The following is a 21,952-nucleotide window of genomic DNA, read 5'->3' as shown; positions in this document are numbered from 1 at the left end:
AAAAATCAAGTTTTGATTGGTTCAAAGAAACTTCCGGAATATCTAATAAGTATTCGCCTCTTTTCCGGTCTGATTAAAACGTTGTTAATACTATAAATGATAAGGGCTAACGACTTGGCACGTTAGAGGAGTCCTTTCGGCGAGCTTCTCGGTGAACATCAACGATCAAATCGATTACAACTAGGAGGCCGTTAAGACATGCGCAGATAAGACAGCAGCCTGACATAGCAAAGCGTGGGCTCTCTATGTGCCACAGAAGGTTCACCATGCGTTTGTGAATAACAGCATTTTTTGCGAGTGTGAGATCCGAGTCGTATGAAGGAAAATTCTCCTTTTTAACACAAGGGTCATTCTAGTGCTATCTGACAAATTGCTGCTTTGGGATGCCGTCCCCAAGCAACGGTTGCTAGGTCTCGCCGGATGGCACACTTTGTCCCCCTTGCCTGTTTAGCGTGCCTTGGGCTGCTACGGGCAGAGTTTCGGTGCCGCTATCGGCCAATAAATGCTGTCCATTCCAGGGAAGAGTATGGTCTACTGGTATGTTCTGGTACTTCTGGTCGTAGCCTTCCGCGCTACGGGGCTGGTCCTACCCCTTCTTGCTGCTTTTCCCCCGGCATCGGCTCCACAGCTCAGCCGTGTTCTCCGGCGGGCCATAGGAGAGGCCGATACCAAACTAGATGCTAAGAACGTGACACTTCTGGCCCGCTGGGTTACTCTGCCGAACAACACTCAAACCACCGTTAGTGTTTTGTGCGAGGCAGTAGAGAGAAACAGCCCCGCCTTAATCCTCAGCTTCGTCGACCGGCCCATGTCCTTCTTCCCGGCACTTATAGCAGGATATACTGGCGTTCCTCTCATGGGCATGACGTCAGGCTACCTTGACCAAACAGCGAAGGTGAGTAATAGTGCAGGTTTCCTCTCATTCATTATAGATTTGGTTGAAAGTTTGTATTGAGACAAACAGTTACCCTTGATTTTTGACACACGGCAATACTAACCAGAATTGCATACCTTACCAATATACGCATGTAAATTGAGCGCGAAAACAACAACAACAACATAAGCCTATCGATCTATTATAAAGAGGCACTGATAAATATATTTATGTTGAATTTGACTTGACAAATTAAAATGCAATAGTTCAGATAGGGTTTATGGTTATCCTTAAGTTTCAAGATGTGTGTTATACTTCTTTTACTACCTAGTCATTGTGTTGCGTGTGTTTACATTAGAAAATAAAGTGGTCGGATTCTTAAACTGTATGTAAGTTGGCTTTTGGAAATATAGAATCCATTCCTACCGTTTCGCAGAAGTGCTGGGTTTAGTATAATTATAATTTGAACCAAAAAAAAAGAAACGGTAAAGTTAGGTTAAGTTGCTCATCGTATTATGCATTTTTTTCAATAACACAGGCCTGTGTATTTTAACTTCAAAAAAGTTGTTTTGGTTTTAATAACGGATTTTCCATAATTTAACTAAGCAGATTTCGAAAATAATATTCATTTTTTCTTCTATCACACGTGAGGAATTACTTTTATAAATCAGGAAGAAAAAAAAAAACCCTTACTTAGATCAAATTATTATTTCGTTTACCACAATGAAAATTTTTTATTGTTAACAAAAGTAAAAATAAACCGAAGAAAAGAGAAGAATATTGATGTCAAACGAATATGCTTCCTCATTCATCCTGATTTTTTTGTGAAATATACGTCTTTTAGTCTCAAAACTACGTGTTATGTCTTTCTTTTATGTATTGCGTTATGACGTTTTGTGGAAAATCTGTACGTAATGGAGAAAAATGTATCATTTTCAGACTCAGCGTACAGGAATTACTGTAGAACATGTAAACATATCAAGACAATAAAACCTTCGCAGGCCTGTGTTGTTGGTCAAAGAATCTATTTGGCATAGAGAAACGTGGATTCGAATCTCACTCGATCTGAGTTCTTAATTCATAGAAAAGATATTTTTAAAAAGAAACCGCAGTAAAAAAAACAACAAAAAAACATCTGTTGACGTTTATGTTGAAGACATATAGCATATGGTCACTTCATTAGAGCAATTATACCCTAAAGGGTCGTGAGAACGCTCTACAAAAGACGCTTTTTTGGGTTGTATATAATAAAATATTTACTTTTATTTCGGAAATGGCGCAGATGAACTCATCGTTAACTTGTGTTTTCATTTCTTTTGAAAAAAAATCATAATTTGTTCGAAACAGAAGAGAAGACATGAGATATGAACGGCTGAATGGATTTTAACGAAAATCAATAATGCATCTTCACTTACCGTAAACATCTCACGTAAAAAAGAAAAAGAAAACGATTAAGGGGTTCACTGATGAATCGTTGCACAATCATGTTGATATGTAGACCTTTTATACACAATCATGTTGATATGTAGACCTTTTATACACAATCATGTTGATATGTAGACCTTTTGTACACAATCATGTTGATATGTAGACCTTTTGTACACAATCATGTTGATATGTAGACCTTTTGTACACAATCATGTTGATATGTAGACCTTTTGTACACAATAATGTTGATATGTAGCCTTTTCAAAAATAATCATGTTGATATGCAGACCTTTTACGCACAATCATGTTGATATGTAGACCTTTTACACCTGATGTGAAGAGACAAACGATATTAACAACTTTGTTAGTGAAAGTTGCACGTATAAACATAAAATGTAGATATTTTCTTTAAACATTCACAGTGAATATATAATTACCAAATTATTTTCTTAAAGATTTCTAGAAAAAAGAGACATTAAAAAAGACATAAAAAACTACGTTTTATAAAAAAATTATCGTACTGCTGGACTTCGAACGCTGACTATACAATCAAGGAATCGGAGAAAAATGTTTAAACACTGAAAAATATCAGGTTAGAAAAAAGATGATTTTTATGGTTTAGATAATTATAAAATAACTTTTTATTTTAACCAACGTTTCGCGTTTGCGGCTTTATCAGGGTTACTATATAGTTTTACATGTAATAGACATTGTTAATATTCAGACATTTTAAAGGTTTTAAATGGGCGCTTTTTATGGTCGCCATTTTGTTTCATCACGATCTCTACTACCGTGCTAAATAAATAATAGTACACACGCCATCTTTCCAGGTGCTATAGTTCGATATAAATAATGATGGATAGCTTCGATATTCTTATCAAATGTTAATAAATATTGTATTAAATATTGTTTATTTTACTTTTTATTCACAGTTTAATCAAATTTCTCCTACAACCTGTACTTACGTCATAGGATGTTGATTAACGACTGGCTCATAACAGATCTGGAATTAAGTCTCATTTTTCCGATATTTTAATAAACGTATAAGGCATTATAGACTACGAAATTTCTTTCACTTTCGAGACCATAAATACACCGAAACAAATCACTGCAAGTCTGATTGACTTATAATCTACTAAATTATATGTTGTTGTTTTTTATTTAAGTAATGTCCCAACTATATCATATAGACATTGTGAATTTAAATAATGCTTCACAAACATCATTTGGATTTCGTTTATTTACTTAATGCTTCATCTTCATCATCTGGATTTCATTTATTTACTTAATGCTTCATCTTCATCATCTGGATTTCGTTTATTTACTTAATGCTTCATCTTCATCATCTGGATTTTGTTTATTTACTTAATGCTTCATCTTCATCATCTGGATTTTGTTTATTTACTTAATGCTTCATCTTCATCATCTGTATTTTGTTTATTTACTTAATGCTTCATCATCATCATCTGGATTTTGTTTATTTACTTAATGCTTCATCTTCATCATCTGGATTTTGTTTATTTACTTAATGCTTTATCTTCATCATCTGTATTTTGTTTATTTACTTAATGCTTCATCATCATCATCTGTATTTTGTTTATTTACTTAATGCTTCATCATCATCATCTGGATTTTGTTTATTTATTTAATGCTTCATCTTCATCATCTGGATTTTGTTTATTTACTTAATGCTTCATCATCTGGATTTTGTTTATTTAATCAATTTTTATACTAAATTACAGACCTTATATTTAATCAATGTTTCAAGTACGTTGTATATGTGTATGCAGTTTTATGTATTCAATGCTTGGAGTGTAATAAACATGTTTTGTTTAAGTTATTAACAAATGTATCAAGGGTACAAAGCCACTGTATCACATACTTTTCCGCTTATCTGTTCATTACAATAACAAATGTATTATGTGGGTTTTATTCCCACATGCTTTGCTAGAATAGGTAAAGTACCTTTTTTAAATGTCTTGGAGTAATATTTAACATATCGCTTACGTAGGAGAGTAAATCACAAATACAGGTTTATAGCCCCGGATTGAGTTGTCGTTCTATTGAGGTTAATGGTTTTAAAGAATTAATCAAGTATACATGGTTTTTAGTCAACACCATTATTATACATACTCAGAACAAAGAAAGCATGCAAAAGACACGAACGCTAATAAGAAACGGATAATATATATGATGAGGCATCACAAGAAGAAAGATAATATTTGATCACGTTATTCTTCGCTCGCCCAATCTGATGGTTTTTTTAAACTGTAGATCCACTTAGCGTTTCTACAAAAAAAACAAAAAAAACCAGGAACAATGGAAAATGCTGTTATAAACCAAGCTTGAGCTATTATTGTACACTCTTGATGCTGGAAATCCGTGTCCAGCAGGTTACTGCTTTAAAACGACATTGCGAAACGAGCTTTTATTCTAGCCTAAACCACTGCAAACATATGGTTTCTGTGTTAGAGAAACTGAAGTACGTCCAAGCTGCTTGCAGTAAAAGATTGGACTGACGATAAGAAATCCTCTATCACATATACAATGGCTCCATTCTCTTGAAACATGTATGAGACAAGCCTAAAGGAACGGTTCAAGTTATTAGAGGTTATTTTTTTTTATATAAAAAACGTGCTTGTTTTCTTAAACCCTTATAAATAAAGTGATATCAGCGTTATTAAGTATCTCAAATAAAATGTATTCATTTTGTACAAAATTTGATGAAATTGTTGCAAAAATCGGGGTCCGACTTTTTACATTTTTACACAATGTCAACGTAAATAATTTTTTATTTTCTATACAAGATCTGAACTTAATTAACATATTACTATGTACATTAACATATCCTTTTCAAGATGGACTTATTCGAGGTAAAAAAAAATCAATAGAATTTGTATGTTGAATCCAAGGTTTGAGTTTTTAGAATGCTAAGAAAGATATTTCTAGTAGATTAATTCGTTTAATCAGGTCTAAGCTTAATGTTTAACCTAACATTAGATCCTGAAAGCTGTTATAATCCTTGCATTTCTTCCAGTTATTTATATGAGGGTCCTGCAGGAGGTTATAGTAGAAGCTGAGAAATCGGTGTTTATTTTAACACAGTAACAAGTGTAAAAAAAGTCGAAAAGGTTTTGTAGCCGAGAATGGCAGAATCTTGTCTAAACGTTGCACTTGTGTTAGTGTTAAAATTGTAATAAAGTATTCTTCATTACCCCTTTAAGCCGTTTTTAAACTTAATTAATCTCAAAGTAGGTTAATCTATGTGTTTATTTATTGGATATTTTTAGACTGAGAAATAAATGTAATTTGAATATTTGTTGGATGAGATGAACTTATCAAATAATAGTTTATAAAACAAAAATACACTTCAAAAATAATTTAATCTACTAATTTACGCAATTGTTTATAACTATCTTAAAAATACAAACAAATTATTGAAGTGATCAATGATATAATAATGACATTATTATTAACTGCATTTATTTAGTTCTACAATGTTTGTTTGTTTTGTTTTTTTGTTTTTTAATTTCGCGCAAAGCTACACGAGGGCTATCTGCGCTAGCCGTCCCTAATTTAGCAGTGTAAGACTAGAGGGAAGGCAGCTAGTCAACACCACCCACCGCCAACTCTTGGTCTACTCTTTTACCAACGAATAGTGTGATTGACCGTCACATTATAACGCCCCCACGGCTGAAAGGGCAAGCATGTTTGGTGGTACGGGGATTCGAACCCGCGACCCTCAGATTGCGAGTCGAGCGCCCTAACCACCTGGCCATGCTGGGCCTTTCTACACTGTAAATAGTTAAAAACCCAAGTATTTCATATGCTGATAATATTTAAATACACTTGTGTAGTTTGAATGTCTTCGATTTGTTAATATCAAAAACAACAACAACAAACAAACAGAAATGTCTGCGCAGTTTCTATAGAATGCCAAATGTGTTGATGATGTATTTACCTTACTTCTGATACACAACTGGTATTGGCTTGGAATAATAAGAACAACAATAATTTTTATTCTACCTTGATCAATTAGTGTATACGATGGAAGGTAACTAATTGTTGTGGTTTTACAAAATGAAAATAATTTAATTTCTTTCATCACACTTTTAAGTTGTAACTAGCTTCTGAACTGAGACGAGTTAAAAATTATAACCAAGACACTCCATATTTAAATTTCTGCAGTAAACAATGGCAAAATCAACAATAGTTTTGAGTGTATTATGGGATTATGGGTGAAAGTTGAAATGTGAGAGGAGAAAAATTTCCTGTTGGTTGAGAAAGGGAAGATTACGAGATTATTTTTCCATTTCAGAATAGTAAAGTTGGTAGACCGTTGTAGATGGAAGAGTTTAAGTTTGAAATCGACCTTAATTAATACTGTGTAATATATGTATAATCCGATTTACGTTCTATTTTGCTTTTCTCGACTTCTTATTCAAGGATTTTCCTTACATACGTGGTTGGTCAGGTTACACGGAAGACGTTGTTATAACGAGACGTCATTAGTCACAGCGTGTGTCTATAATCAGTTAATGATGATAATTTAATCCGAAACTAATTAGCAGATCAAATCAAGCTTTGCGAAACAGATTTAGTGCATGTGCAGTGAAAATATATGTGTTATCAACCGAGAAACACAAATTCTCAACCACCCTGACACAAAGCATAAGTTGGAGTACGTTTTAAAGCTAGTTTTGTGTCATTTAATTTATACGTTGATGAAATAGTCTTAAAACCAAAGAAAATTGTCAACATGGTCATGAAATTTTCATCTTGAAAAAGTAAAGATTTTGCCTTTAGTTTGAATGTGAACATTATATTAAGTAATTTGCACGATCTCAACGTCCCTCTACATGGGTGACGTATCTTATTGTTTACTAATTCACTTACACAACAAAAGTTCAAACGGTACATTTTAATCAGTATGTTATAAAACCTGGTAAAAGGAAGGGGTGTGTTCGTAACTTAAGAGGTTAGCGTGCCTGGACTGTGAATTCGTGGTTCCCGTTCCGTTGACGCAAAAATGCTCTCTGCACGTTGGAACTAAAAGTGCGTTAGAAGTGTGACGGTCAAAAGCCACTATTTGATGAAACAATAGTTAGCCCAAGAACTGGCGGTGGGTACTGTTGACCAACTCCCTTCCCTCTAATGTATTATATCAAAATGAGTGACGGTTATTTGCTGAGGCCGGGCGTGGCCCAACAGTTAGCGTGCTGGACTTGAATTCGATGGTTCCGTGTTCGCGTTCCGAGCGCTGAGGGTACGTATTAAGAATGACACACAAATCTCACTTTTTGATTAACGTAACCTAAGAGTTAGCGATGGAAACTTTTTGCCTTCTCTCCGGGATAGTAACGAGCAGGTAGATCTTGTGTAGCTTTGTGTGAATATTCGGAAGAAACAAACAAAATATGCGCTGATTAGGCTTTAGTGTAGCTTTGTGTGAATATTGTAAAACAATAACAAAAAAATGGAAGTAAAAAGAATTTTCGTCGTTGTGTTTTTGAGTTCATGTGAACATTTCCTTTAAGCGAATGTCATGTTCCTTAAAAAGAAGTATGTGTTGGGCATTTCTGTGTTCAGGAAAAGTTTTATCGCACGACAGCTTGTAGCAAATACGTCAGCCACTATACTCATTGCCATCCTAACGTTTCAGCACGAGGACTGCGTTAGGAAGTCGTTTCGGTGCTACTCGTACATCTTTTGATGAAACTTTCACGAACGACACCCATCAATGTTCAAGTAGGGTTGTCAGTAGAACGTTAAACATGGAAATGTAAGGATCTAGGAAATAATGACTTTTCGGTTTGAAAAAAAGTCACTGAGCAGTGAAAGGTTCCACTTCCTACATTGAAGTTAAACATGATAACAAAATGCCTGCACAAAAAGAAGCGAATTTACTATTAGCTGATTCCGTATTTAGTAGCGTGATTTATCATAATTTTAATAGATGCTTTGGATATACACCTAATCATGTAGTAACGAGCAGGTAGACCTTGTGTAGCTTTGTGTGAATATTCGGAAGAAACAAACAAAATATGTGCTGATTAGGCTTTAGTGTAGTTTTGTGTGAATATTGTAAAACAATATGTGTGTATTTATGTGTGTATTTGTATTTATTAAATAAACTGATAGAAAAGAAGCAATAATTACACGTGTTTCTTTCCAAACGAAATCTTGGAAATTATGGTGTTCACGCAATATCATTATTTTGAAAACAAAAATTATGAACCCCATCAATAATTCAATCAGTGGCGGCTCGCCTAACAGTAAATAGATGTGAAATGTTTCTATAGCGTAAGGCTATATTCCAAACTAATTTGGTTTGGAGCATTTAATAAGCACTATAGATCGATTTCAGAGTAAACGCGCTCCAAACGTAAATAAAGACGGGTTGTGGAAGTCGATGTTTATATAATAGAGGCTTAGGCTGTGTTTTCTAGTTATATTCGAAAGGCATATGTTTGTAGCTCGGAGTAACTATACAAACTGATGTTTTTTTTAAACTTCACAAAGAAAGTGTCGAATTTAATTTTTGTTTCTCGGTCGATTTAAACGTATATTTTACCCCAAATAATTTTTCTTGGAATAAAATGGAAATATACTTTACAAGGAGCAGAAGACAAGACTGAAGCTCAAGGTGGTTTTAATCGTGAATTAAATATAAACAAGTTTTTTATCTTTACAAAACGTAGTCCGGGCATGACCAGGTGGTTAGGGCGCTCGACTCGCAATCTGAAGGTCGCAGGTTCGAATCCCCGTCAAACCAAACATGCTTGCCTTTTCAGTCGTGGGAGCGTTATAATGTGACGGTCAATCCAACTATTCATTGGTAAAAGAGTAGCCCAAGAGTTGGCGGTGGGTGATGATGACTAGCTGCCTTCCCTCTAGTCTTACACTGCTAAATTAGGGACGGCTGGCGCAGATAGCCCTCGTGTAGTTTTGCGCCAAATTAAAAAAAAATGCAAAACATAAATCACCATAGGAATATTCTTTTTTCAGTGGCTTTCTTGACTTGTGACTTTATAAATTTATAAATACAAAATTAGGTTTTTGGGAAGCAACAAGTACATATTTCCATACTACGCATTTTTTAGCATCCTCATAAAAAATGAGACAGACGAAAATAGTCATACAAATAAATTGGGTTCCTTGGCTACGGAAATGAAGATATTAACTCGTATAATAGCTCAAATAGATCTATTCTTCTCCTGAATCTCTCTTACATCATCATCATCCAAGAATGATTACGTATAATCTTTGATTAAAATTAGAAATTATAAGACTAACTAACAAGATAATAACACATCAAAAAGTGACAGATCAAATTAGGAGGTAGAAGAGAACATACAAATAGGTGTATATAGTAATATTAGTCTTACTTAATTAACTAGCTTGAGCAAGAGTGCTTGAGGCTGTTCAGTCTTCCAGCTAGATTTAGCACTTTCGTTCATTTTATAACAAAATAAGATATGTAGTGTGCTTGTTAACTTGAAAATTGTAAATATAAATATATATATATTTGTTTGTTTGTAATTAAGCACAAAGTTATACAATGGGCCATATGTGCTTTGCCCACCGCGGGTATCGAAACTCGGTTTCCAGTGTTGTAAGTCCGCAGACATAGAATATATATTTGTATATCGGTTATATTTCATTGATATGTATTGGAGCAACACATTTTTTTGCTCATTATTTTTCATTTACTAAATAAGAAAAGAAAGGGAATAGTAAGAGCCTACTTGTTTGTGAATTTGATATCAGCGCTCCTAGTGGTGTTATTTTGATTTATTTTCCTCTCTTTACATGTGCCGAGCTTTATAGAATCACACTTAAGTTTCTAAAAAACTACATTTTAGTAAATTCAACTGCTTAATATAGGTAATAATGGTTAGCGTAACATTAAATTAGTTGGTCGATGGGTCAATGGTAAGTTTATGGACTTAAAACGCTAAAATCCCGGGTTCGATTGTTCACGGTAAACAAAGTGCAAATAGTCCATTGTGTAGCTTTGCGCTAAAAAACAAACAAAAACTATAATTGAAATTAACATAAACTTTTTAAAAATAATATCCCGTATAACGCTACAAAACACAGAGAAGAGGCTTAAAGCGTGATCATCCACATTTTTATAATTGCTAACTATATTTTATAACCTATTTTATTCTTATCATATCATAAAACAGAAAATAAAATGTGTTTGCTAACAGTTTGAACGTTTTTGTTTTGATAATTAAGTGTTTGCCCAAACTTACGAATTTAATAGACGAAATACACTTATCAAATGCTACAAATATTATTGTTGGACTTATTTTTTAACTCATTTAACTCGATATCAAGTGTTTACGGTGTTTGTTAATTGTTCAAACATATTTTTAATATCAACTAATTCAGACCAACTTTTACGTGTTAATAACGTATCTTAGCATATATAGATAGCGGATGTGTTATGGTGAGATGTAACATAGCGGATGTGTTATGGTGAGATGTAACACAGCGGATGTGTTATGGTGAGATGTAACATAGCGGATGTGTTATGGTGAGATGTAACACAGCGGATGTGTTATGGTGAGTTGTAACATAGCGGATGTGTTATGGTGAGTTGTAACATAGCGGATGTGTTATGGTGAGATGTAACATAGCGGATGTGTTATGGTGAGATGTAACATAGTGGATGGGTTATAGTGAGATGTAACATAGTGGATGGGTTATAGTGAGATGTAAGATACAAATATGAATTATATGCTGTTTTTTTTCTGCCGAATGAAGCAAGTGGCAATAAAAAATGTTAAAAAGACTATATATATTAATTACGTAAGTTATTTTGATTGGTGATTACTCAAATGACATACAAATGCTGTTGGATATTATATTACATGGGAAAGTAGAACATGCAAAGTTCTCAAAAAATTATATTACAAATTGGTAATGGAAAATAAGACTTGATGCGATTGGTCTGTGAAAAAAAAATGAAATCCCAGCATAAAGGAATGTTTGCTTGTTGTTGTTTTTTTTTTAATTTCGCGCAAAGCTACACGAGGGCTATCTGCGCTAGCCGTCCCTAATTTAGCAGTGAAAGAGTGGAGGGAAGGCACCCACTGCCAACTCTTGGGTTATTTTTTCACCAACGAATAGTGGGATTGACCGTCACATTATAACGCTCTCACGACTGAAAGGGTGAGTATGTTTGGTGGGACGGGGATTCGAGCCCGCGACCCTTAGATTGCGAATCAAGAGCCCTAACCACATAACAAAAGAATGAGTAGACATGGGCACTCGAAAATCCGTTGACTATGGATAGATAAGCCTTATGAGTTAGAAGTGAACTTTTTTAGCAACCTGCTGTTATGAATAAAATAACGCTCTGTGGTAAGAAATATTTTACCGGGTAAATTAATAAAAAACTAAAAAAAGGTTTCATGCTAATTTAATAAATAACAAAGGCAAACTTCGAGAGTAGATTGAAACGAAATTAGTCCTGATGTGCAGTCTGGGGTATTGTATGATGCAAGATCAAGGAAAAATGTAATTAATTATGTTTTTTGAAAAGTCATCTACTGGACAAGAAGTCAGAAAAGTCAAAGAATTTAGGAAGGAAAAATTCTCAGGAGTTGATAGGCTTTGGGTTTGAGTTTTAAGAACACTTTTAAAGGAAGAGTATTAAAATTGTGTTTGTAAATGATATCAGACTAGCAAGCTATTATCGGAGAGTTAAGTTCACAAAAAAAAATATACGAATCATAAAACTGAATCATAAGGAAGGAAAAGGTAAGCTTTAAATTCCAAACTGACGTCTTAAAATACTGATAATTACAGATGCAGAAGTGTTATCTTAATTTTACATATAAATGGCTTATAGTTTCAGATTAACACGCATGTTTTATTCCTTTACTTACATAATTAAGTATTATTCAGCCACAGCTAGAAGTCAGTTATTGGCAATATACCCGAATTATACCACTCCACTTTAAAAAGAACAAATAATAGGGTTATCTAAAATGTTTTACGGTTTGTATAAATACAGCTACGTATGTCATCAAACTAGACGAGAGAGACAGTTGAGATCACACAATTAATTCAAGACTAAAGAATATTGGGGGAAGTAGTAATAAAAAAAACGTTTATTTCGTAGAAAGAGGAGTTTTTATGGGAAATCTTAGAACTTTAGATTTAAAGACAGTTTTATTAATATGAAAAATACTTTATTAAGACATATCCAACTATTTGATAAATAATAGGTTTGATAATGATCATATTCCGGCAGAGAAAGGCATTAGACATGACGACTACTCGTTTCCAGGACTTTTTTTTAGTATACAATTAAAGATATAAATGTGGGGATGTCAAAAATTAAACTGTATTTCTGTGTATGAGATAAAAACAAGCATTAGGAATATTAGGTAAGTTGCTGGGTCATAAATTAAACATAAAACAAATTGAAGTTTTGAAGATTATAAGATTTTTCAATAATAATTTCAAAGAAATTGGGATTAAATGACGAAAAAGAGGGAATAATGACTTGAAGAATTCATATGTCATATGACTGACGAAAGTAGACTCAGGAATATCTCAATGTGATTTTGAAAAAAAAAAAGTTGAGTCGTTGAATAATTCAGGTGGCTTTTAGTTCTTTAATTCAGACCTTTATTATATAATGAGTATTCTCTGCAAAAGGGTTGACTCTACCAAAAATATTTTAGATTAGAAGTAGATTTATTAAGAAAAATCTTATTCATCGTGCAAGTCATTTTAGTGATTGGGAGCACTATTCTAACAAATAAACTAAAACAAGAATGTAGTTATTCTGCTCATCACAGCTGGAGCTCAATATTTGAAAAATTTTCTTCATCAACAATGAGGAAATTTTTTTTTCCTCAAATTTCGATGTTTCAAAGATTATTCTGATTTTATAGCCGAAAGATTCTGTTAGCTTGGAACTGTATGTATTTAAAAACCAGACGACAATACAAGAAATAGTAAATACTAGGGAATAAACTGATAAAGAAACATAAATTGATGAAATATCGGTTTCTTATAACAGTTTACAATATTGGGATTTTAAAATCCTTCGTGATTTATATAGCTCTTTTCCATCGAGAAAAGTATCCGAATTGACTGAAAAAAAAAAGTTATTCTGAAATCTATCTCGATTTATTTATTATTGATTGAGGGAAAATGTGAAACGTTTCTAAGTATAAGGGTAATTGAAATAGAATTTGTAATACATATAATATTTCAATATTTGTATTTTACTAAAAACTTATAAACATAAAATAAAATAGAAGGTACATTGTCTCTCTTAAAATATGTATGGATGTACAAATAATATTCATACTAAAATTGTATAAATGTTTCTTAAAATCATTTCAACACTAAAACTCTGAAAAGTACAAGTTTGATTCAGTATATTGACTTTTGAGAAAAGGCTACAAACATTATGTTTGGACTACTGACTTGTACATCAATTAGTTGAAAGAAGGCCCGCAAAAAAGTCAGTCTTGACTCTTTGAGCAAAGTGAGTAACTTTGGTGATTACAAACAGCTGAATTATGTAAGACGTTTGTCTGAGAGTCGTTATAAAAAATAATAATAAGCATTCAGTATTTAGCACTTAGCATTATTGTGCTAATATTATCGTGAAGCTGAATTTAATATAGGAAAGTCGCGCAAAGCTACACGAGGGCTATCTGCGATAGCCGTCCTAAATTTATCAGTGAGAGACTAGAGGGAAGGCAGCTAGTCATCACCACCCGTCGCCGACTCTTGGGCTACTCTTTTATCAACGAATAGTGTGACTGATCGTCACGTTATAACAGCCCCACGGCTGAAAGGGCGAGCATATTTCGTGAGACAGGGGATTCGAACCCGTGACCCACAGATTGCGAGTCAAGCGTCCTAATAACCAGGTCATGCCGGACCATGTAGGAAAGAAAATACTCAAATATAAAAACACATGTATGAGGAGGTACGATATATTTATACATATAAAGCAAAAAGGGGACATCTGAATTATAAGTTTGGCGTGTACAAGTTGAAAGAGAAAAAAAAATATTAATCCCGTAAAACGTTTCTGTTTAAAAGAATGCTAATTTAAAACTACGGCGCACAATAAATACATTTCAAAACAGTGTTGTAAACTGTGCCTAGCAAAAATAGAACCCTACGTTTCGTTCCTATTTCTGTGCCCAGTAGTGGCACAGAGGTATGTCTGCGGACTTACAACGCTAGAAACTGGGTTTCGATACCCGTGGTGGGCAGCTTCGTGCTTAACTTTAAATAAACAAACAAACAAAACCATTTCTGTATACATATATATATATATTCATCTGACGATTAGATTGAAGACTTTTTCTAACATTTTTTTTTAAAAATAAATACTCGAGCTAATATTTCTGTATTTCAAGTGAAACTTCCCATTATGTCTACAGAGTGCACTTAAAACTTCTAAAGTCTAGGCTATCAGTGATGTCAAGTCTTCTAAGATAAATAAAGACTGCGATTTAAGCCTTTATAAGACATATATTATCACCGAAGCACTTCCCCTTCCCAGTTTTAGAACATAGCATCCTATTGATTTCCTAATGTTTTTAGCTGCTTTGGCCTCCAAGAATGCTAAAGAATGGGTAGGATATACAAAAAATCCCCCTTAAAGTTCAATATATCCATGCAGCTTTAATACAGGAAGTTTCGGCGGTATGTTATATTGCCTAGTCTTGACGTCACTACAAGGCCAAATAATAAGCTTGGATTAACATACATGTATGGCTCTCTGTCTTTGTGGTTTTTAGTTTTGTTTTCTTTAAGGCACAGTTCTTGTAACTTTATTTACACTATAATATATAGGCTTGGCGCGGTGCTTGTCCACTGTTTGCTTACATCGTCATCAGCCGTTCTGAGAACGATCGGTAAGCATTGTCAACAGAACTTGGTTAGCGGTTCAATTTACCATGATGTAAAAGTGGTTTTATGTATTTACTATACAGTTGAAATTTACGAGGTACAAGGTGCTCTGCAGTATTATGTTCACATTAATTCTTAGTGCATTGCATTGCATATTTACACATTTCAACAATAGTTTTAATGTAACTTAGAAAACTAACTAATTCATACTATAAAAAAATCACACATGAAAGGAATGTTCACATAGTTATCAGAACTTCTGATTGGTTTGTTTGTAGTTAAGCACAAATCTACACAATGGGCTAGTCGTGCTTTGCTCACAACGGGTATCGAAACCCGGTTTCTAGCGTTTTAAGTCCGCACTGGGGGAACTTCTGATTGAAGGATATGGTAGAATAACTTTACAAAGTTTTTTATAACTATACTTGAGATATAAATTAATACTAATTTCCCAAATTCTAACATAACTAACTCAGAAAAACGCTCTCTTTGCGTCACTTCTAAAATATATGTTCTAAGAATATTCAAAGCTTTGTATCTACTCGAAACATTTATCTGCTTAGTTTTGATCGATTGATTTGATCTGAGCGTTATTTCATTTTGTGCCAACATATAAAAGACACCAACTTATATGAAGGCTAATTTGCCTAAAGTTCTGTAAAGCAACACTACTTGTATTGCAGATAAAAAGACACCAACTTATATGAAGGCTAATTTGCCTAAAGTTCTGTAAAGCAACACTACTTGTATCGCAGATAAAAAGCTAGATTTTTTACCAAAATGACTCTTTCTGCTAACAACGAATTTTCCACTTACGATTGCTATTCATTCGAATATAAATCATCAGGAATACCTTGTGTTTAGAGTAACTAGATTAACTCTCAGTTTGTATTCTTTTTCTCGTGTGATTTTCATGCTAATCATTTTGTTACTCCTGAGTTCAAAGTTATTAAAGCTGCCGTTTTCCACATTCATATATCTTGGATTAACACATCTTTTCTTGGATATCAGTAACATATAAAATGTAATGATTTAAGCTTTTTCGCATATTTCCATTAAACAAAAAAGCCTCTCGATTCCAGAAGCTTCATGTAATAGATACTAGGTCCCAAGAGTGACTTTGCATAGCCTTCTATAAAATCCAAAGAACTGGATTTCGTGTGGAAGAGCGGTAACAATTATTCATATCCCAAGGGACCGTATATCAACTTCTTGTAGTTCATTTCTAATGAGAAGAGTCTATGTGACTATATACGATGTTAAGTCAAATCACATTTAGACTACTACTTTGTTTACTAACTCAAGTTTGTGGATTTTGAATCACATTTAGACTACTGCTTTGTTTACTAACTCAAGTTTGTGGATTTTGAATCACATTTAGACTACTGCTTTGTTTACTAACTCAAGTTTGTGGATTATGAATCACATTTAGACTACTGCTTTGTTTACTAACTCAAGTTTGTGGATTTTGGTAAGAAAAAATATATTCTTTTGGCAAACGGATATATATTTTAAAGTAGAAAAAACACATCATTTTCCAAAAATAATGTGCTTATTGTAAGCTTACAGGCGTAAAATAATGTGCTTATTGTAAGCTTACAGGCGTAATATTCCATCACATTCTTCTCTACACCACGTTTCCACATGAAACTGACAGCTTTCAATATGAGAATTCATTTTCTTTCCGGATATTGATTCAGCCATGGTGTTGTTGGATGCTTTGGAGACCCAGGTTTAAACCAGGGGCATCCATGAAGAACAGCGCAATTGGCTTTATGCCAACTTTGACAAGACTGAAGAGTTTTCTTTAAAAGGAATTTTACCAGTCTTTCGAATTGATCTTAACGTAAAAACGGCCAGTATAGGAAACCCAAAGAACTTCCACTTATTTCGTGGCTAATGGTAAAGTAATCCAGTTTACTATACTCTGCTGTTTTCATGTCTTGATTAGAGGCAATTGCTACTACATCATTAGGGATAACCAACATTTTGAAATATATTGCTCCTATTTCTGTTTTCTCTTTATGCTTAAGTAAAATATAAGTTCATTGAGATGTTTTTTCTAAAATTTAACATTTAAGTGATCTTAATGTAGTGGAAACATTTTGAACTCTATGGGCATTGCACTTAATTATTAAGTCATTTGTACTTGTACGTAATCTGTGGTACTAAAGAAGTACGTTCAGTAGTGTAATGTAAATGTTTCTCGTAGATCGCAACATACCTTTCAAAGTATACATTTTTACTAAATTGGTGGATTCATTTGAATAACTGAGTCACAATCACGTTCATTTTATTTTTGGAACAGTTGGAGTGTTGTAATGTTATCAGTTTACTTTGAGACGTGGAGTGACCTTTTGGTAGAACTCTGAATTTCGGAGCTGGCGAGCCGGATTCGAATTAGTATACCACAATCAGTATGATTTTCTTCCCTTTAAGCTGTGAATCCTTTATAAGAGCGACACTCAATCCATTAACGTGGATGTTGGGTGCTACTCACTGACTGCCTTTCCTCTGGCCACCAGTTCAAAATTGTGGATGGCGTCAGATAGCCTTAGTAACTTTGCCGCAAATACAAGTTATCAAAACAATTAACTGTGCCGCAACGTTCCATTGTGGTACCACGACTACTGTGACTTGGGAATATAAATACTTTTGTTATTTCTCAGGGCTGCTCGGAAGTTTTACTTTTTGAAAAATGTTAAAATTCTAAAGTAAATAATGAAGTTATTTGAATTGCTAAGGCTTATAAACACTCTATACACAAAGAGACAAAACACTTTAGTTTTAAGTTATATAAGCTTAAAGTTTCTGAGACATTCATATTCCACTTTCATTGAAGGTATATGTGTGTATTTGACCACTACTAGGTCGATTTTTAGTTTTGTTCTAAGTAGGTGGCTTGATCAGTAGGTAATATTAATGGCATTTCAAATGTGCTTGAAGGAAATCTAAGACTCTCAGTAGTTGATAGATAAAGCATATGAGTAGCCCTAGCCTTCAAAATGACAAATTACATCAGCCACGTATTTGCTTCCTTACAAACCGTGCCTGCACTTCTTATAACAGTGACAGAAATCTTATAGTATAACGTACAGTCGGCATTTCTGTACTGTGCTGCGTATAGTAATGTGAGATTTCACCAGCAAAATGTCGTAATATCTCTTCGTCGTCAGAAAATTGAAGCATCGCTGGAACGTCTGTACAACTTTCTTTGTAAAAATACTTACACGATCTTAATAATGTAAATAATCCATCTTTAATATTAATGCTATAAATAGAGACCACCGAGATATATATGAGGCAACGTACTTAACAACATATAAAATTCGTACTTATAATAATATGAAACCTAAACCCAACGAAGGGTAATATCACTGTGTATTGGTGTTGTATTTGTGAAGTGCATTGCTTATAATGTTAGAAACGTTTGATTGGACATCGTTTAATATCACAATAGAAATTTCTTTAAAATCGGAAGCTTTTGCTTAAATTGATAACCAACCTAAGAGCTATTTTAACAATTCTAGAATCTTCCGAGACGAAGACTCCTACTTTTCTTAATACACTATTGAGTAATAGTTTGTGAGTATAATTGGGCTTCTACATTCAAGTCAAGAGAGATAATACAGAATGAAAACCACAAAACAAGTTAATTGTAAACGATATTTTGTTGTATACGTAGGTTAACGTTAATAAGTGGTGACCACACACATTAGTTGAAGTATGACACCTGCAGTGTAATTAATCTATATGTAGGATAACATTAATAAATAGTGATCATATACATCAGCTGAGGTATTAAACTTGCAGTATAATTAATTTATATGTGGATTAACATTAATAAATAGTGATCACACACACACATTAGTTGAAGTATGACACCTGCAGTGTAATTAATCTATATGTAGGATAACTATTAATAAATAGTGATCATATACATCAGCTGAGGTATTAAACTTGCAGTATAATTAATTTATATGTGGATTAACATTAATAAATAGTGATCATACACATCAGTTGAAGTATGACACCTGAAGTGTAGTTGCTTTTTTCTACAATATAAATGCTCAAATCTGAATTTTAACTATCTAATAACTAAGCATGTTTAATTGCCAATCAGAACAAAGAAAAGTAACCTACGTCTTCTGAATGCTAAGCACTCACATGAACTATGTCTCATTAACTACCTTTATCTTATTAACTTACAATCAAATCAGGTTTTACAAAATTGTTAATTGTTTTTCTTACTAAGAGCATCTTAATAGAGCTGATGAACGTGATTTCGCTCGGAATAAAAATTTTCCATACTGTCTAAAGATTACAAGTACGAATGCTAAAGAAACATAAAAGCACATTCCGGGCCATTAACCTTATGCGAAAAATCTTATCCTTATATCTCATGTTTTCTAATTAAGATGGAACCTTTACTTACTCTAATATTACAAAAGATATTCTGATTATGCTAATGAAAGTTAGCGTGAATATTACACAAATACTAAAACGATGTTAGGTGCTCTTGTTTTTAACTCGAGGTCGTTCGAGTAGACAAAGTTATCGCTTAGGATACCCCGCGTCAATGTGTAAAAGACTCACAGTAATGCAATTAATTTAACATAAAATTGTTTTTACACAAAATTGTGATATCAATCTTTATTCTACCATAAAAAAACAAATGTATTTACAGCGAAAGTTAAAATCTGTTACCAACTATTATTGTACAAAACCCACTAAGATACTATACATACGAATGTATGCTGTCATCATGGAAACGCAGGCAGTTAAGACACTATAGTGACTTATGAAGTGACTACAGATAGTTGTAAAAAGCCTCCATAACACAATTTTTTATTGTTTTCTCTAGAAGATAATGTAATATGAATTTATAAAAAATATTTTTGCCCAAAAACGAGGTGAAGCAGACGCTACCACACAACTTGGTTTTGTTGCTAGAGGTTATTTTCTTTATTCTATTTTTTGTGTTTCAAAATTGCAGAACTAAAACAGCATACTTAAAAAAGAAATTACTCGTAGAGGTGTCATAGCTAACTAAATAAATTTTCAAAAGTCGACTATTTCATTACTATATAGTTCTGATGTCGTATTTTATAATATGTTAATATGAGTGCGTCTTTGCTGATCGTCATTTAATGTTTATGACGTAATACTTTCATCAAGTCTTTTTAAAACGCATCCCAGGTCAAAATCAGTACTGGACTTCTAATATCCAAACTGGCGGCAAAAATGAATAAATGTTTGTTTTGAATTTCGCGCAAAGCTACACGAGGGCTATCTGCGGTAGTCGTCCCTAATTTAGCAGTGAAAGACTAGAGGGAATGCGTTACCACCCACCGCCAGCTCTTGGGCTACTCTTTTACTAACGAATAGTGGGATTGATCGTCACCTTTTAACGCCCCCACGGATAAAAGGGAGAGCATGTTTGATGTGACGGGGATTCGAACACGCAAGCCGCAGACTGCGAGTCGAACGTCCTAACCACCTGGGCATGCTAGACCGTCAATAAAGAAGAACAGTTTGGTGTTGACGTTAAAAAGGCATATATAAATCTATTTTGCTCCTGTAATATACTTAACCAGAAATATCTGGTGATGCAAATTTAGCTATAAGGAAAAGTTAAGTAGGAGATTATATGCATCCCATTACAGTAACAATAATATAAAAAAAATTTCAAATAACTTTCAAATCATAAGTCTTGTATTTGATATCAATTTGAAATGAATTTGTCTTTGAGAAATTATCTTATATACATATACTATCTACACATCTATCATTAGTTACTAATGGGCATGGCAGTATGAAGGTAAGTTATATTTGAAGTAAGACTGACATACATGTTTTATAGTCCGTATTATAAGTAGGTATTGTTATTATAGGGTATATTTCTAAAATGTGGTTTTACTTTTATTGATGTATTTCTTGATTTACTTACTATATATATTTTTTTATTTAACAGTTTGATGGTAGCCTTTATGCGGTATTAGTTTCAACTAATTGGTTTACTTCTAACCAGCCTCATGACAAATCATGTTCGACTCTAATAAAAATATTCATTTACAAAAGTATTAACATTATTTTTATCATTATCAAATTATTTTCAGGTAACCCCTTGAAAATTCATTAATTTTTAGACTACTAAAATATAATAGAATGAAAATATATTAATTACTCATCAACATTAAATATTCGATTTAATATTACAAATTAAACTAGTCACACATAAATGATAACTTTACAGAAATAAATGTGTATGGTAATGGTTGGAGACGGCTTGAATGGGTAATGAAGAAAAACTTTAATATAAGTTTAACATAACAGCAAATGTACAACGTTTCGACAAGGTTTTGTCATCATCAAGGATGGTTAAATTGTGATGATAGGATCTTGTAATGTTTTGTTGTAGTTAATACTGCTGTTGATATCAGTAGCCGATAATATAGTGTAATGTTTTGTTGTAGTTAACACTGCTGTTGATATCAGTAGCCGATAGATAGTGTAATGTTTTGTTGTAGTTAACACTGCTGTTGATATCGGTAACCGATAGGATCTTGTAATGTTTTGTTGTAGTTAACACTGCTGTTGATATCGGTAACCGATAGGATAGTGTAATGTTTTGTTGTAGTTAATACTGCTGTTGATATCGGTAGCCAATATGATAGTGTAATGTTTTGTTGTAGTTAACACTGCTGTTGATATCGATAGCCGATAGGATTGTTTGTTTGTTTT

General features: G+C 33.3%; 1 protein-coding gene across 1 annotated transcript in view; it reads left to right on the top strand.

Annotated features, from left to right (window-relative positions):
- The first annotated feature begins 232 nt into the window (after nt 1-232).
- The window catches only part of LOC111085020, a 48,477-nt gene continuing 26,757 nt past the window's right edge, over nt 233-21,952 (top strand). Inside the window, exon 1 of the mRNA XM_022381970.1 lies at nt 233-895. Coding sequence (XP_022237678.1) covers nt 503-895 — 393 coding nt within the window. The 5' untranslated portion in view covers nt 233-502. The remainder of the gene's footprint in view (nt 896-21,952) is intronic.

This window comes from Limulus polyphemus, unplaced genomic scaffold, assembly GCF_000517525.1.
Source record: "Limulus polyphemus unplaced genomic scaffold, Limulus_polyphemus-2.1.2 Scaffold205, whole genome shotgun sequence".
Lineage (NCBI taxonomy): Eukaryota > Metazoa > Arthropoda > Merostomata > Xiphosura > Limulidae > Limulus > Limulus polyphemus.
The sequence above is the reverse complement of the archived record's forward strand: the minus strand, read 5'-3'. Positions and strand labels throughout refer to the sequence as shown.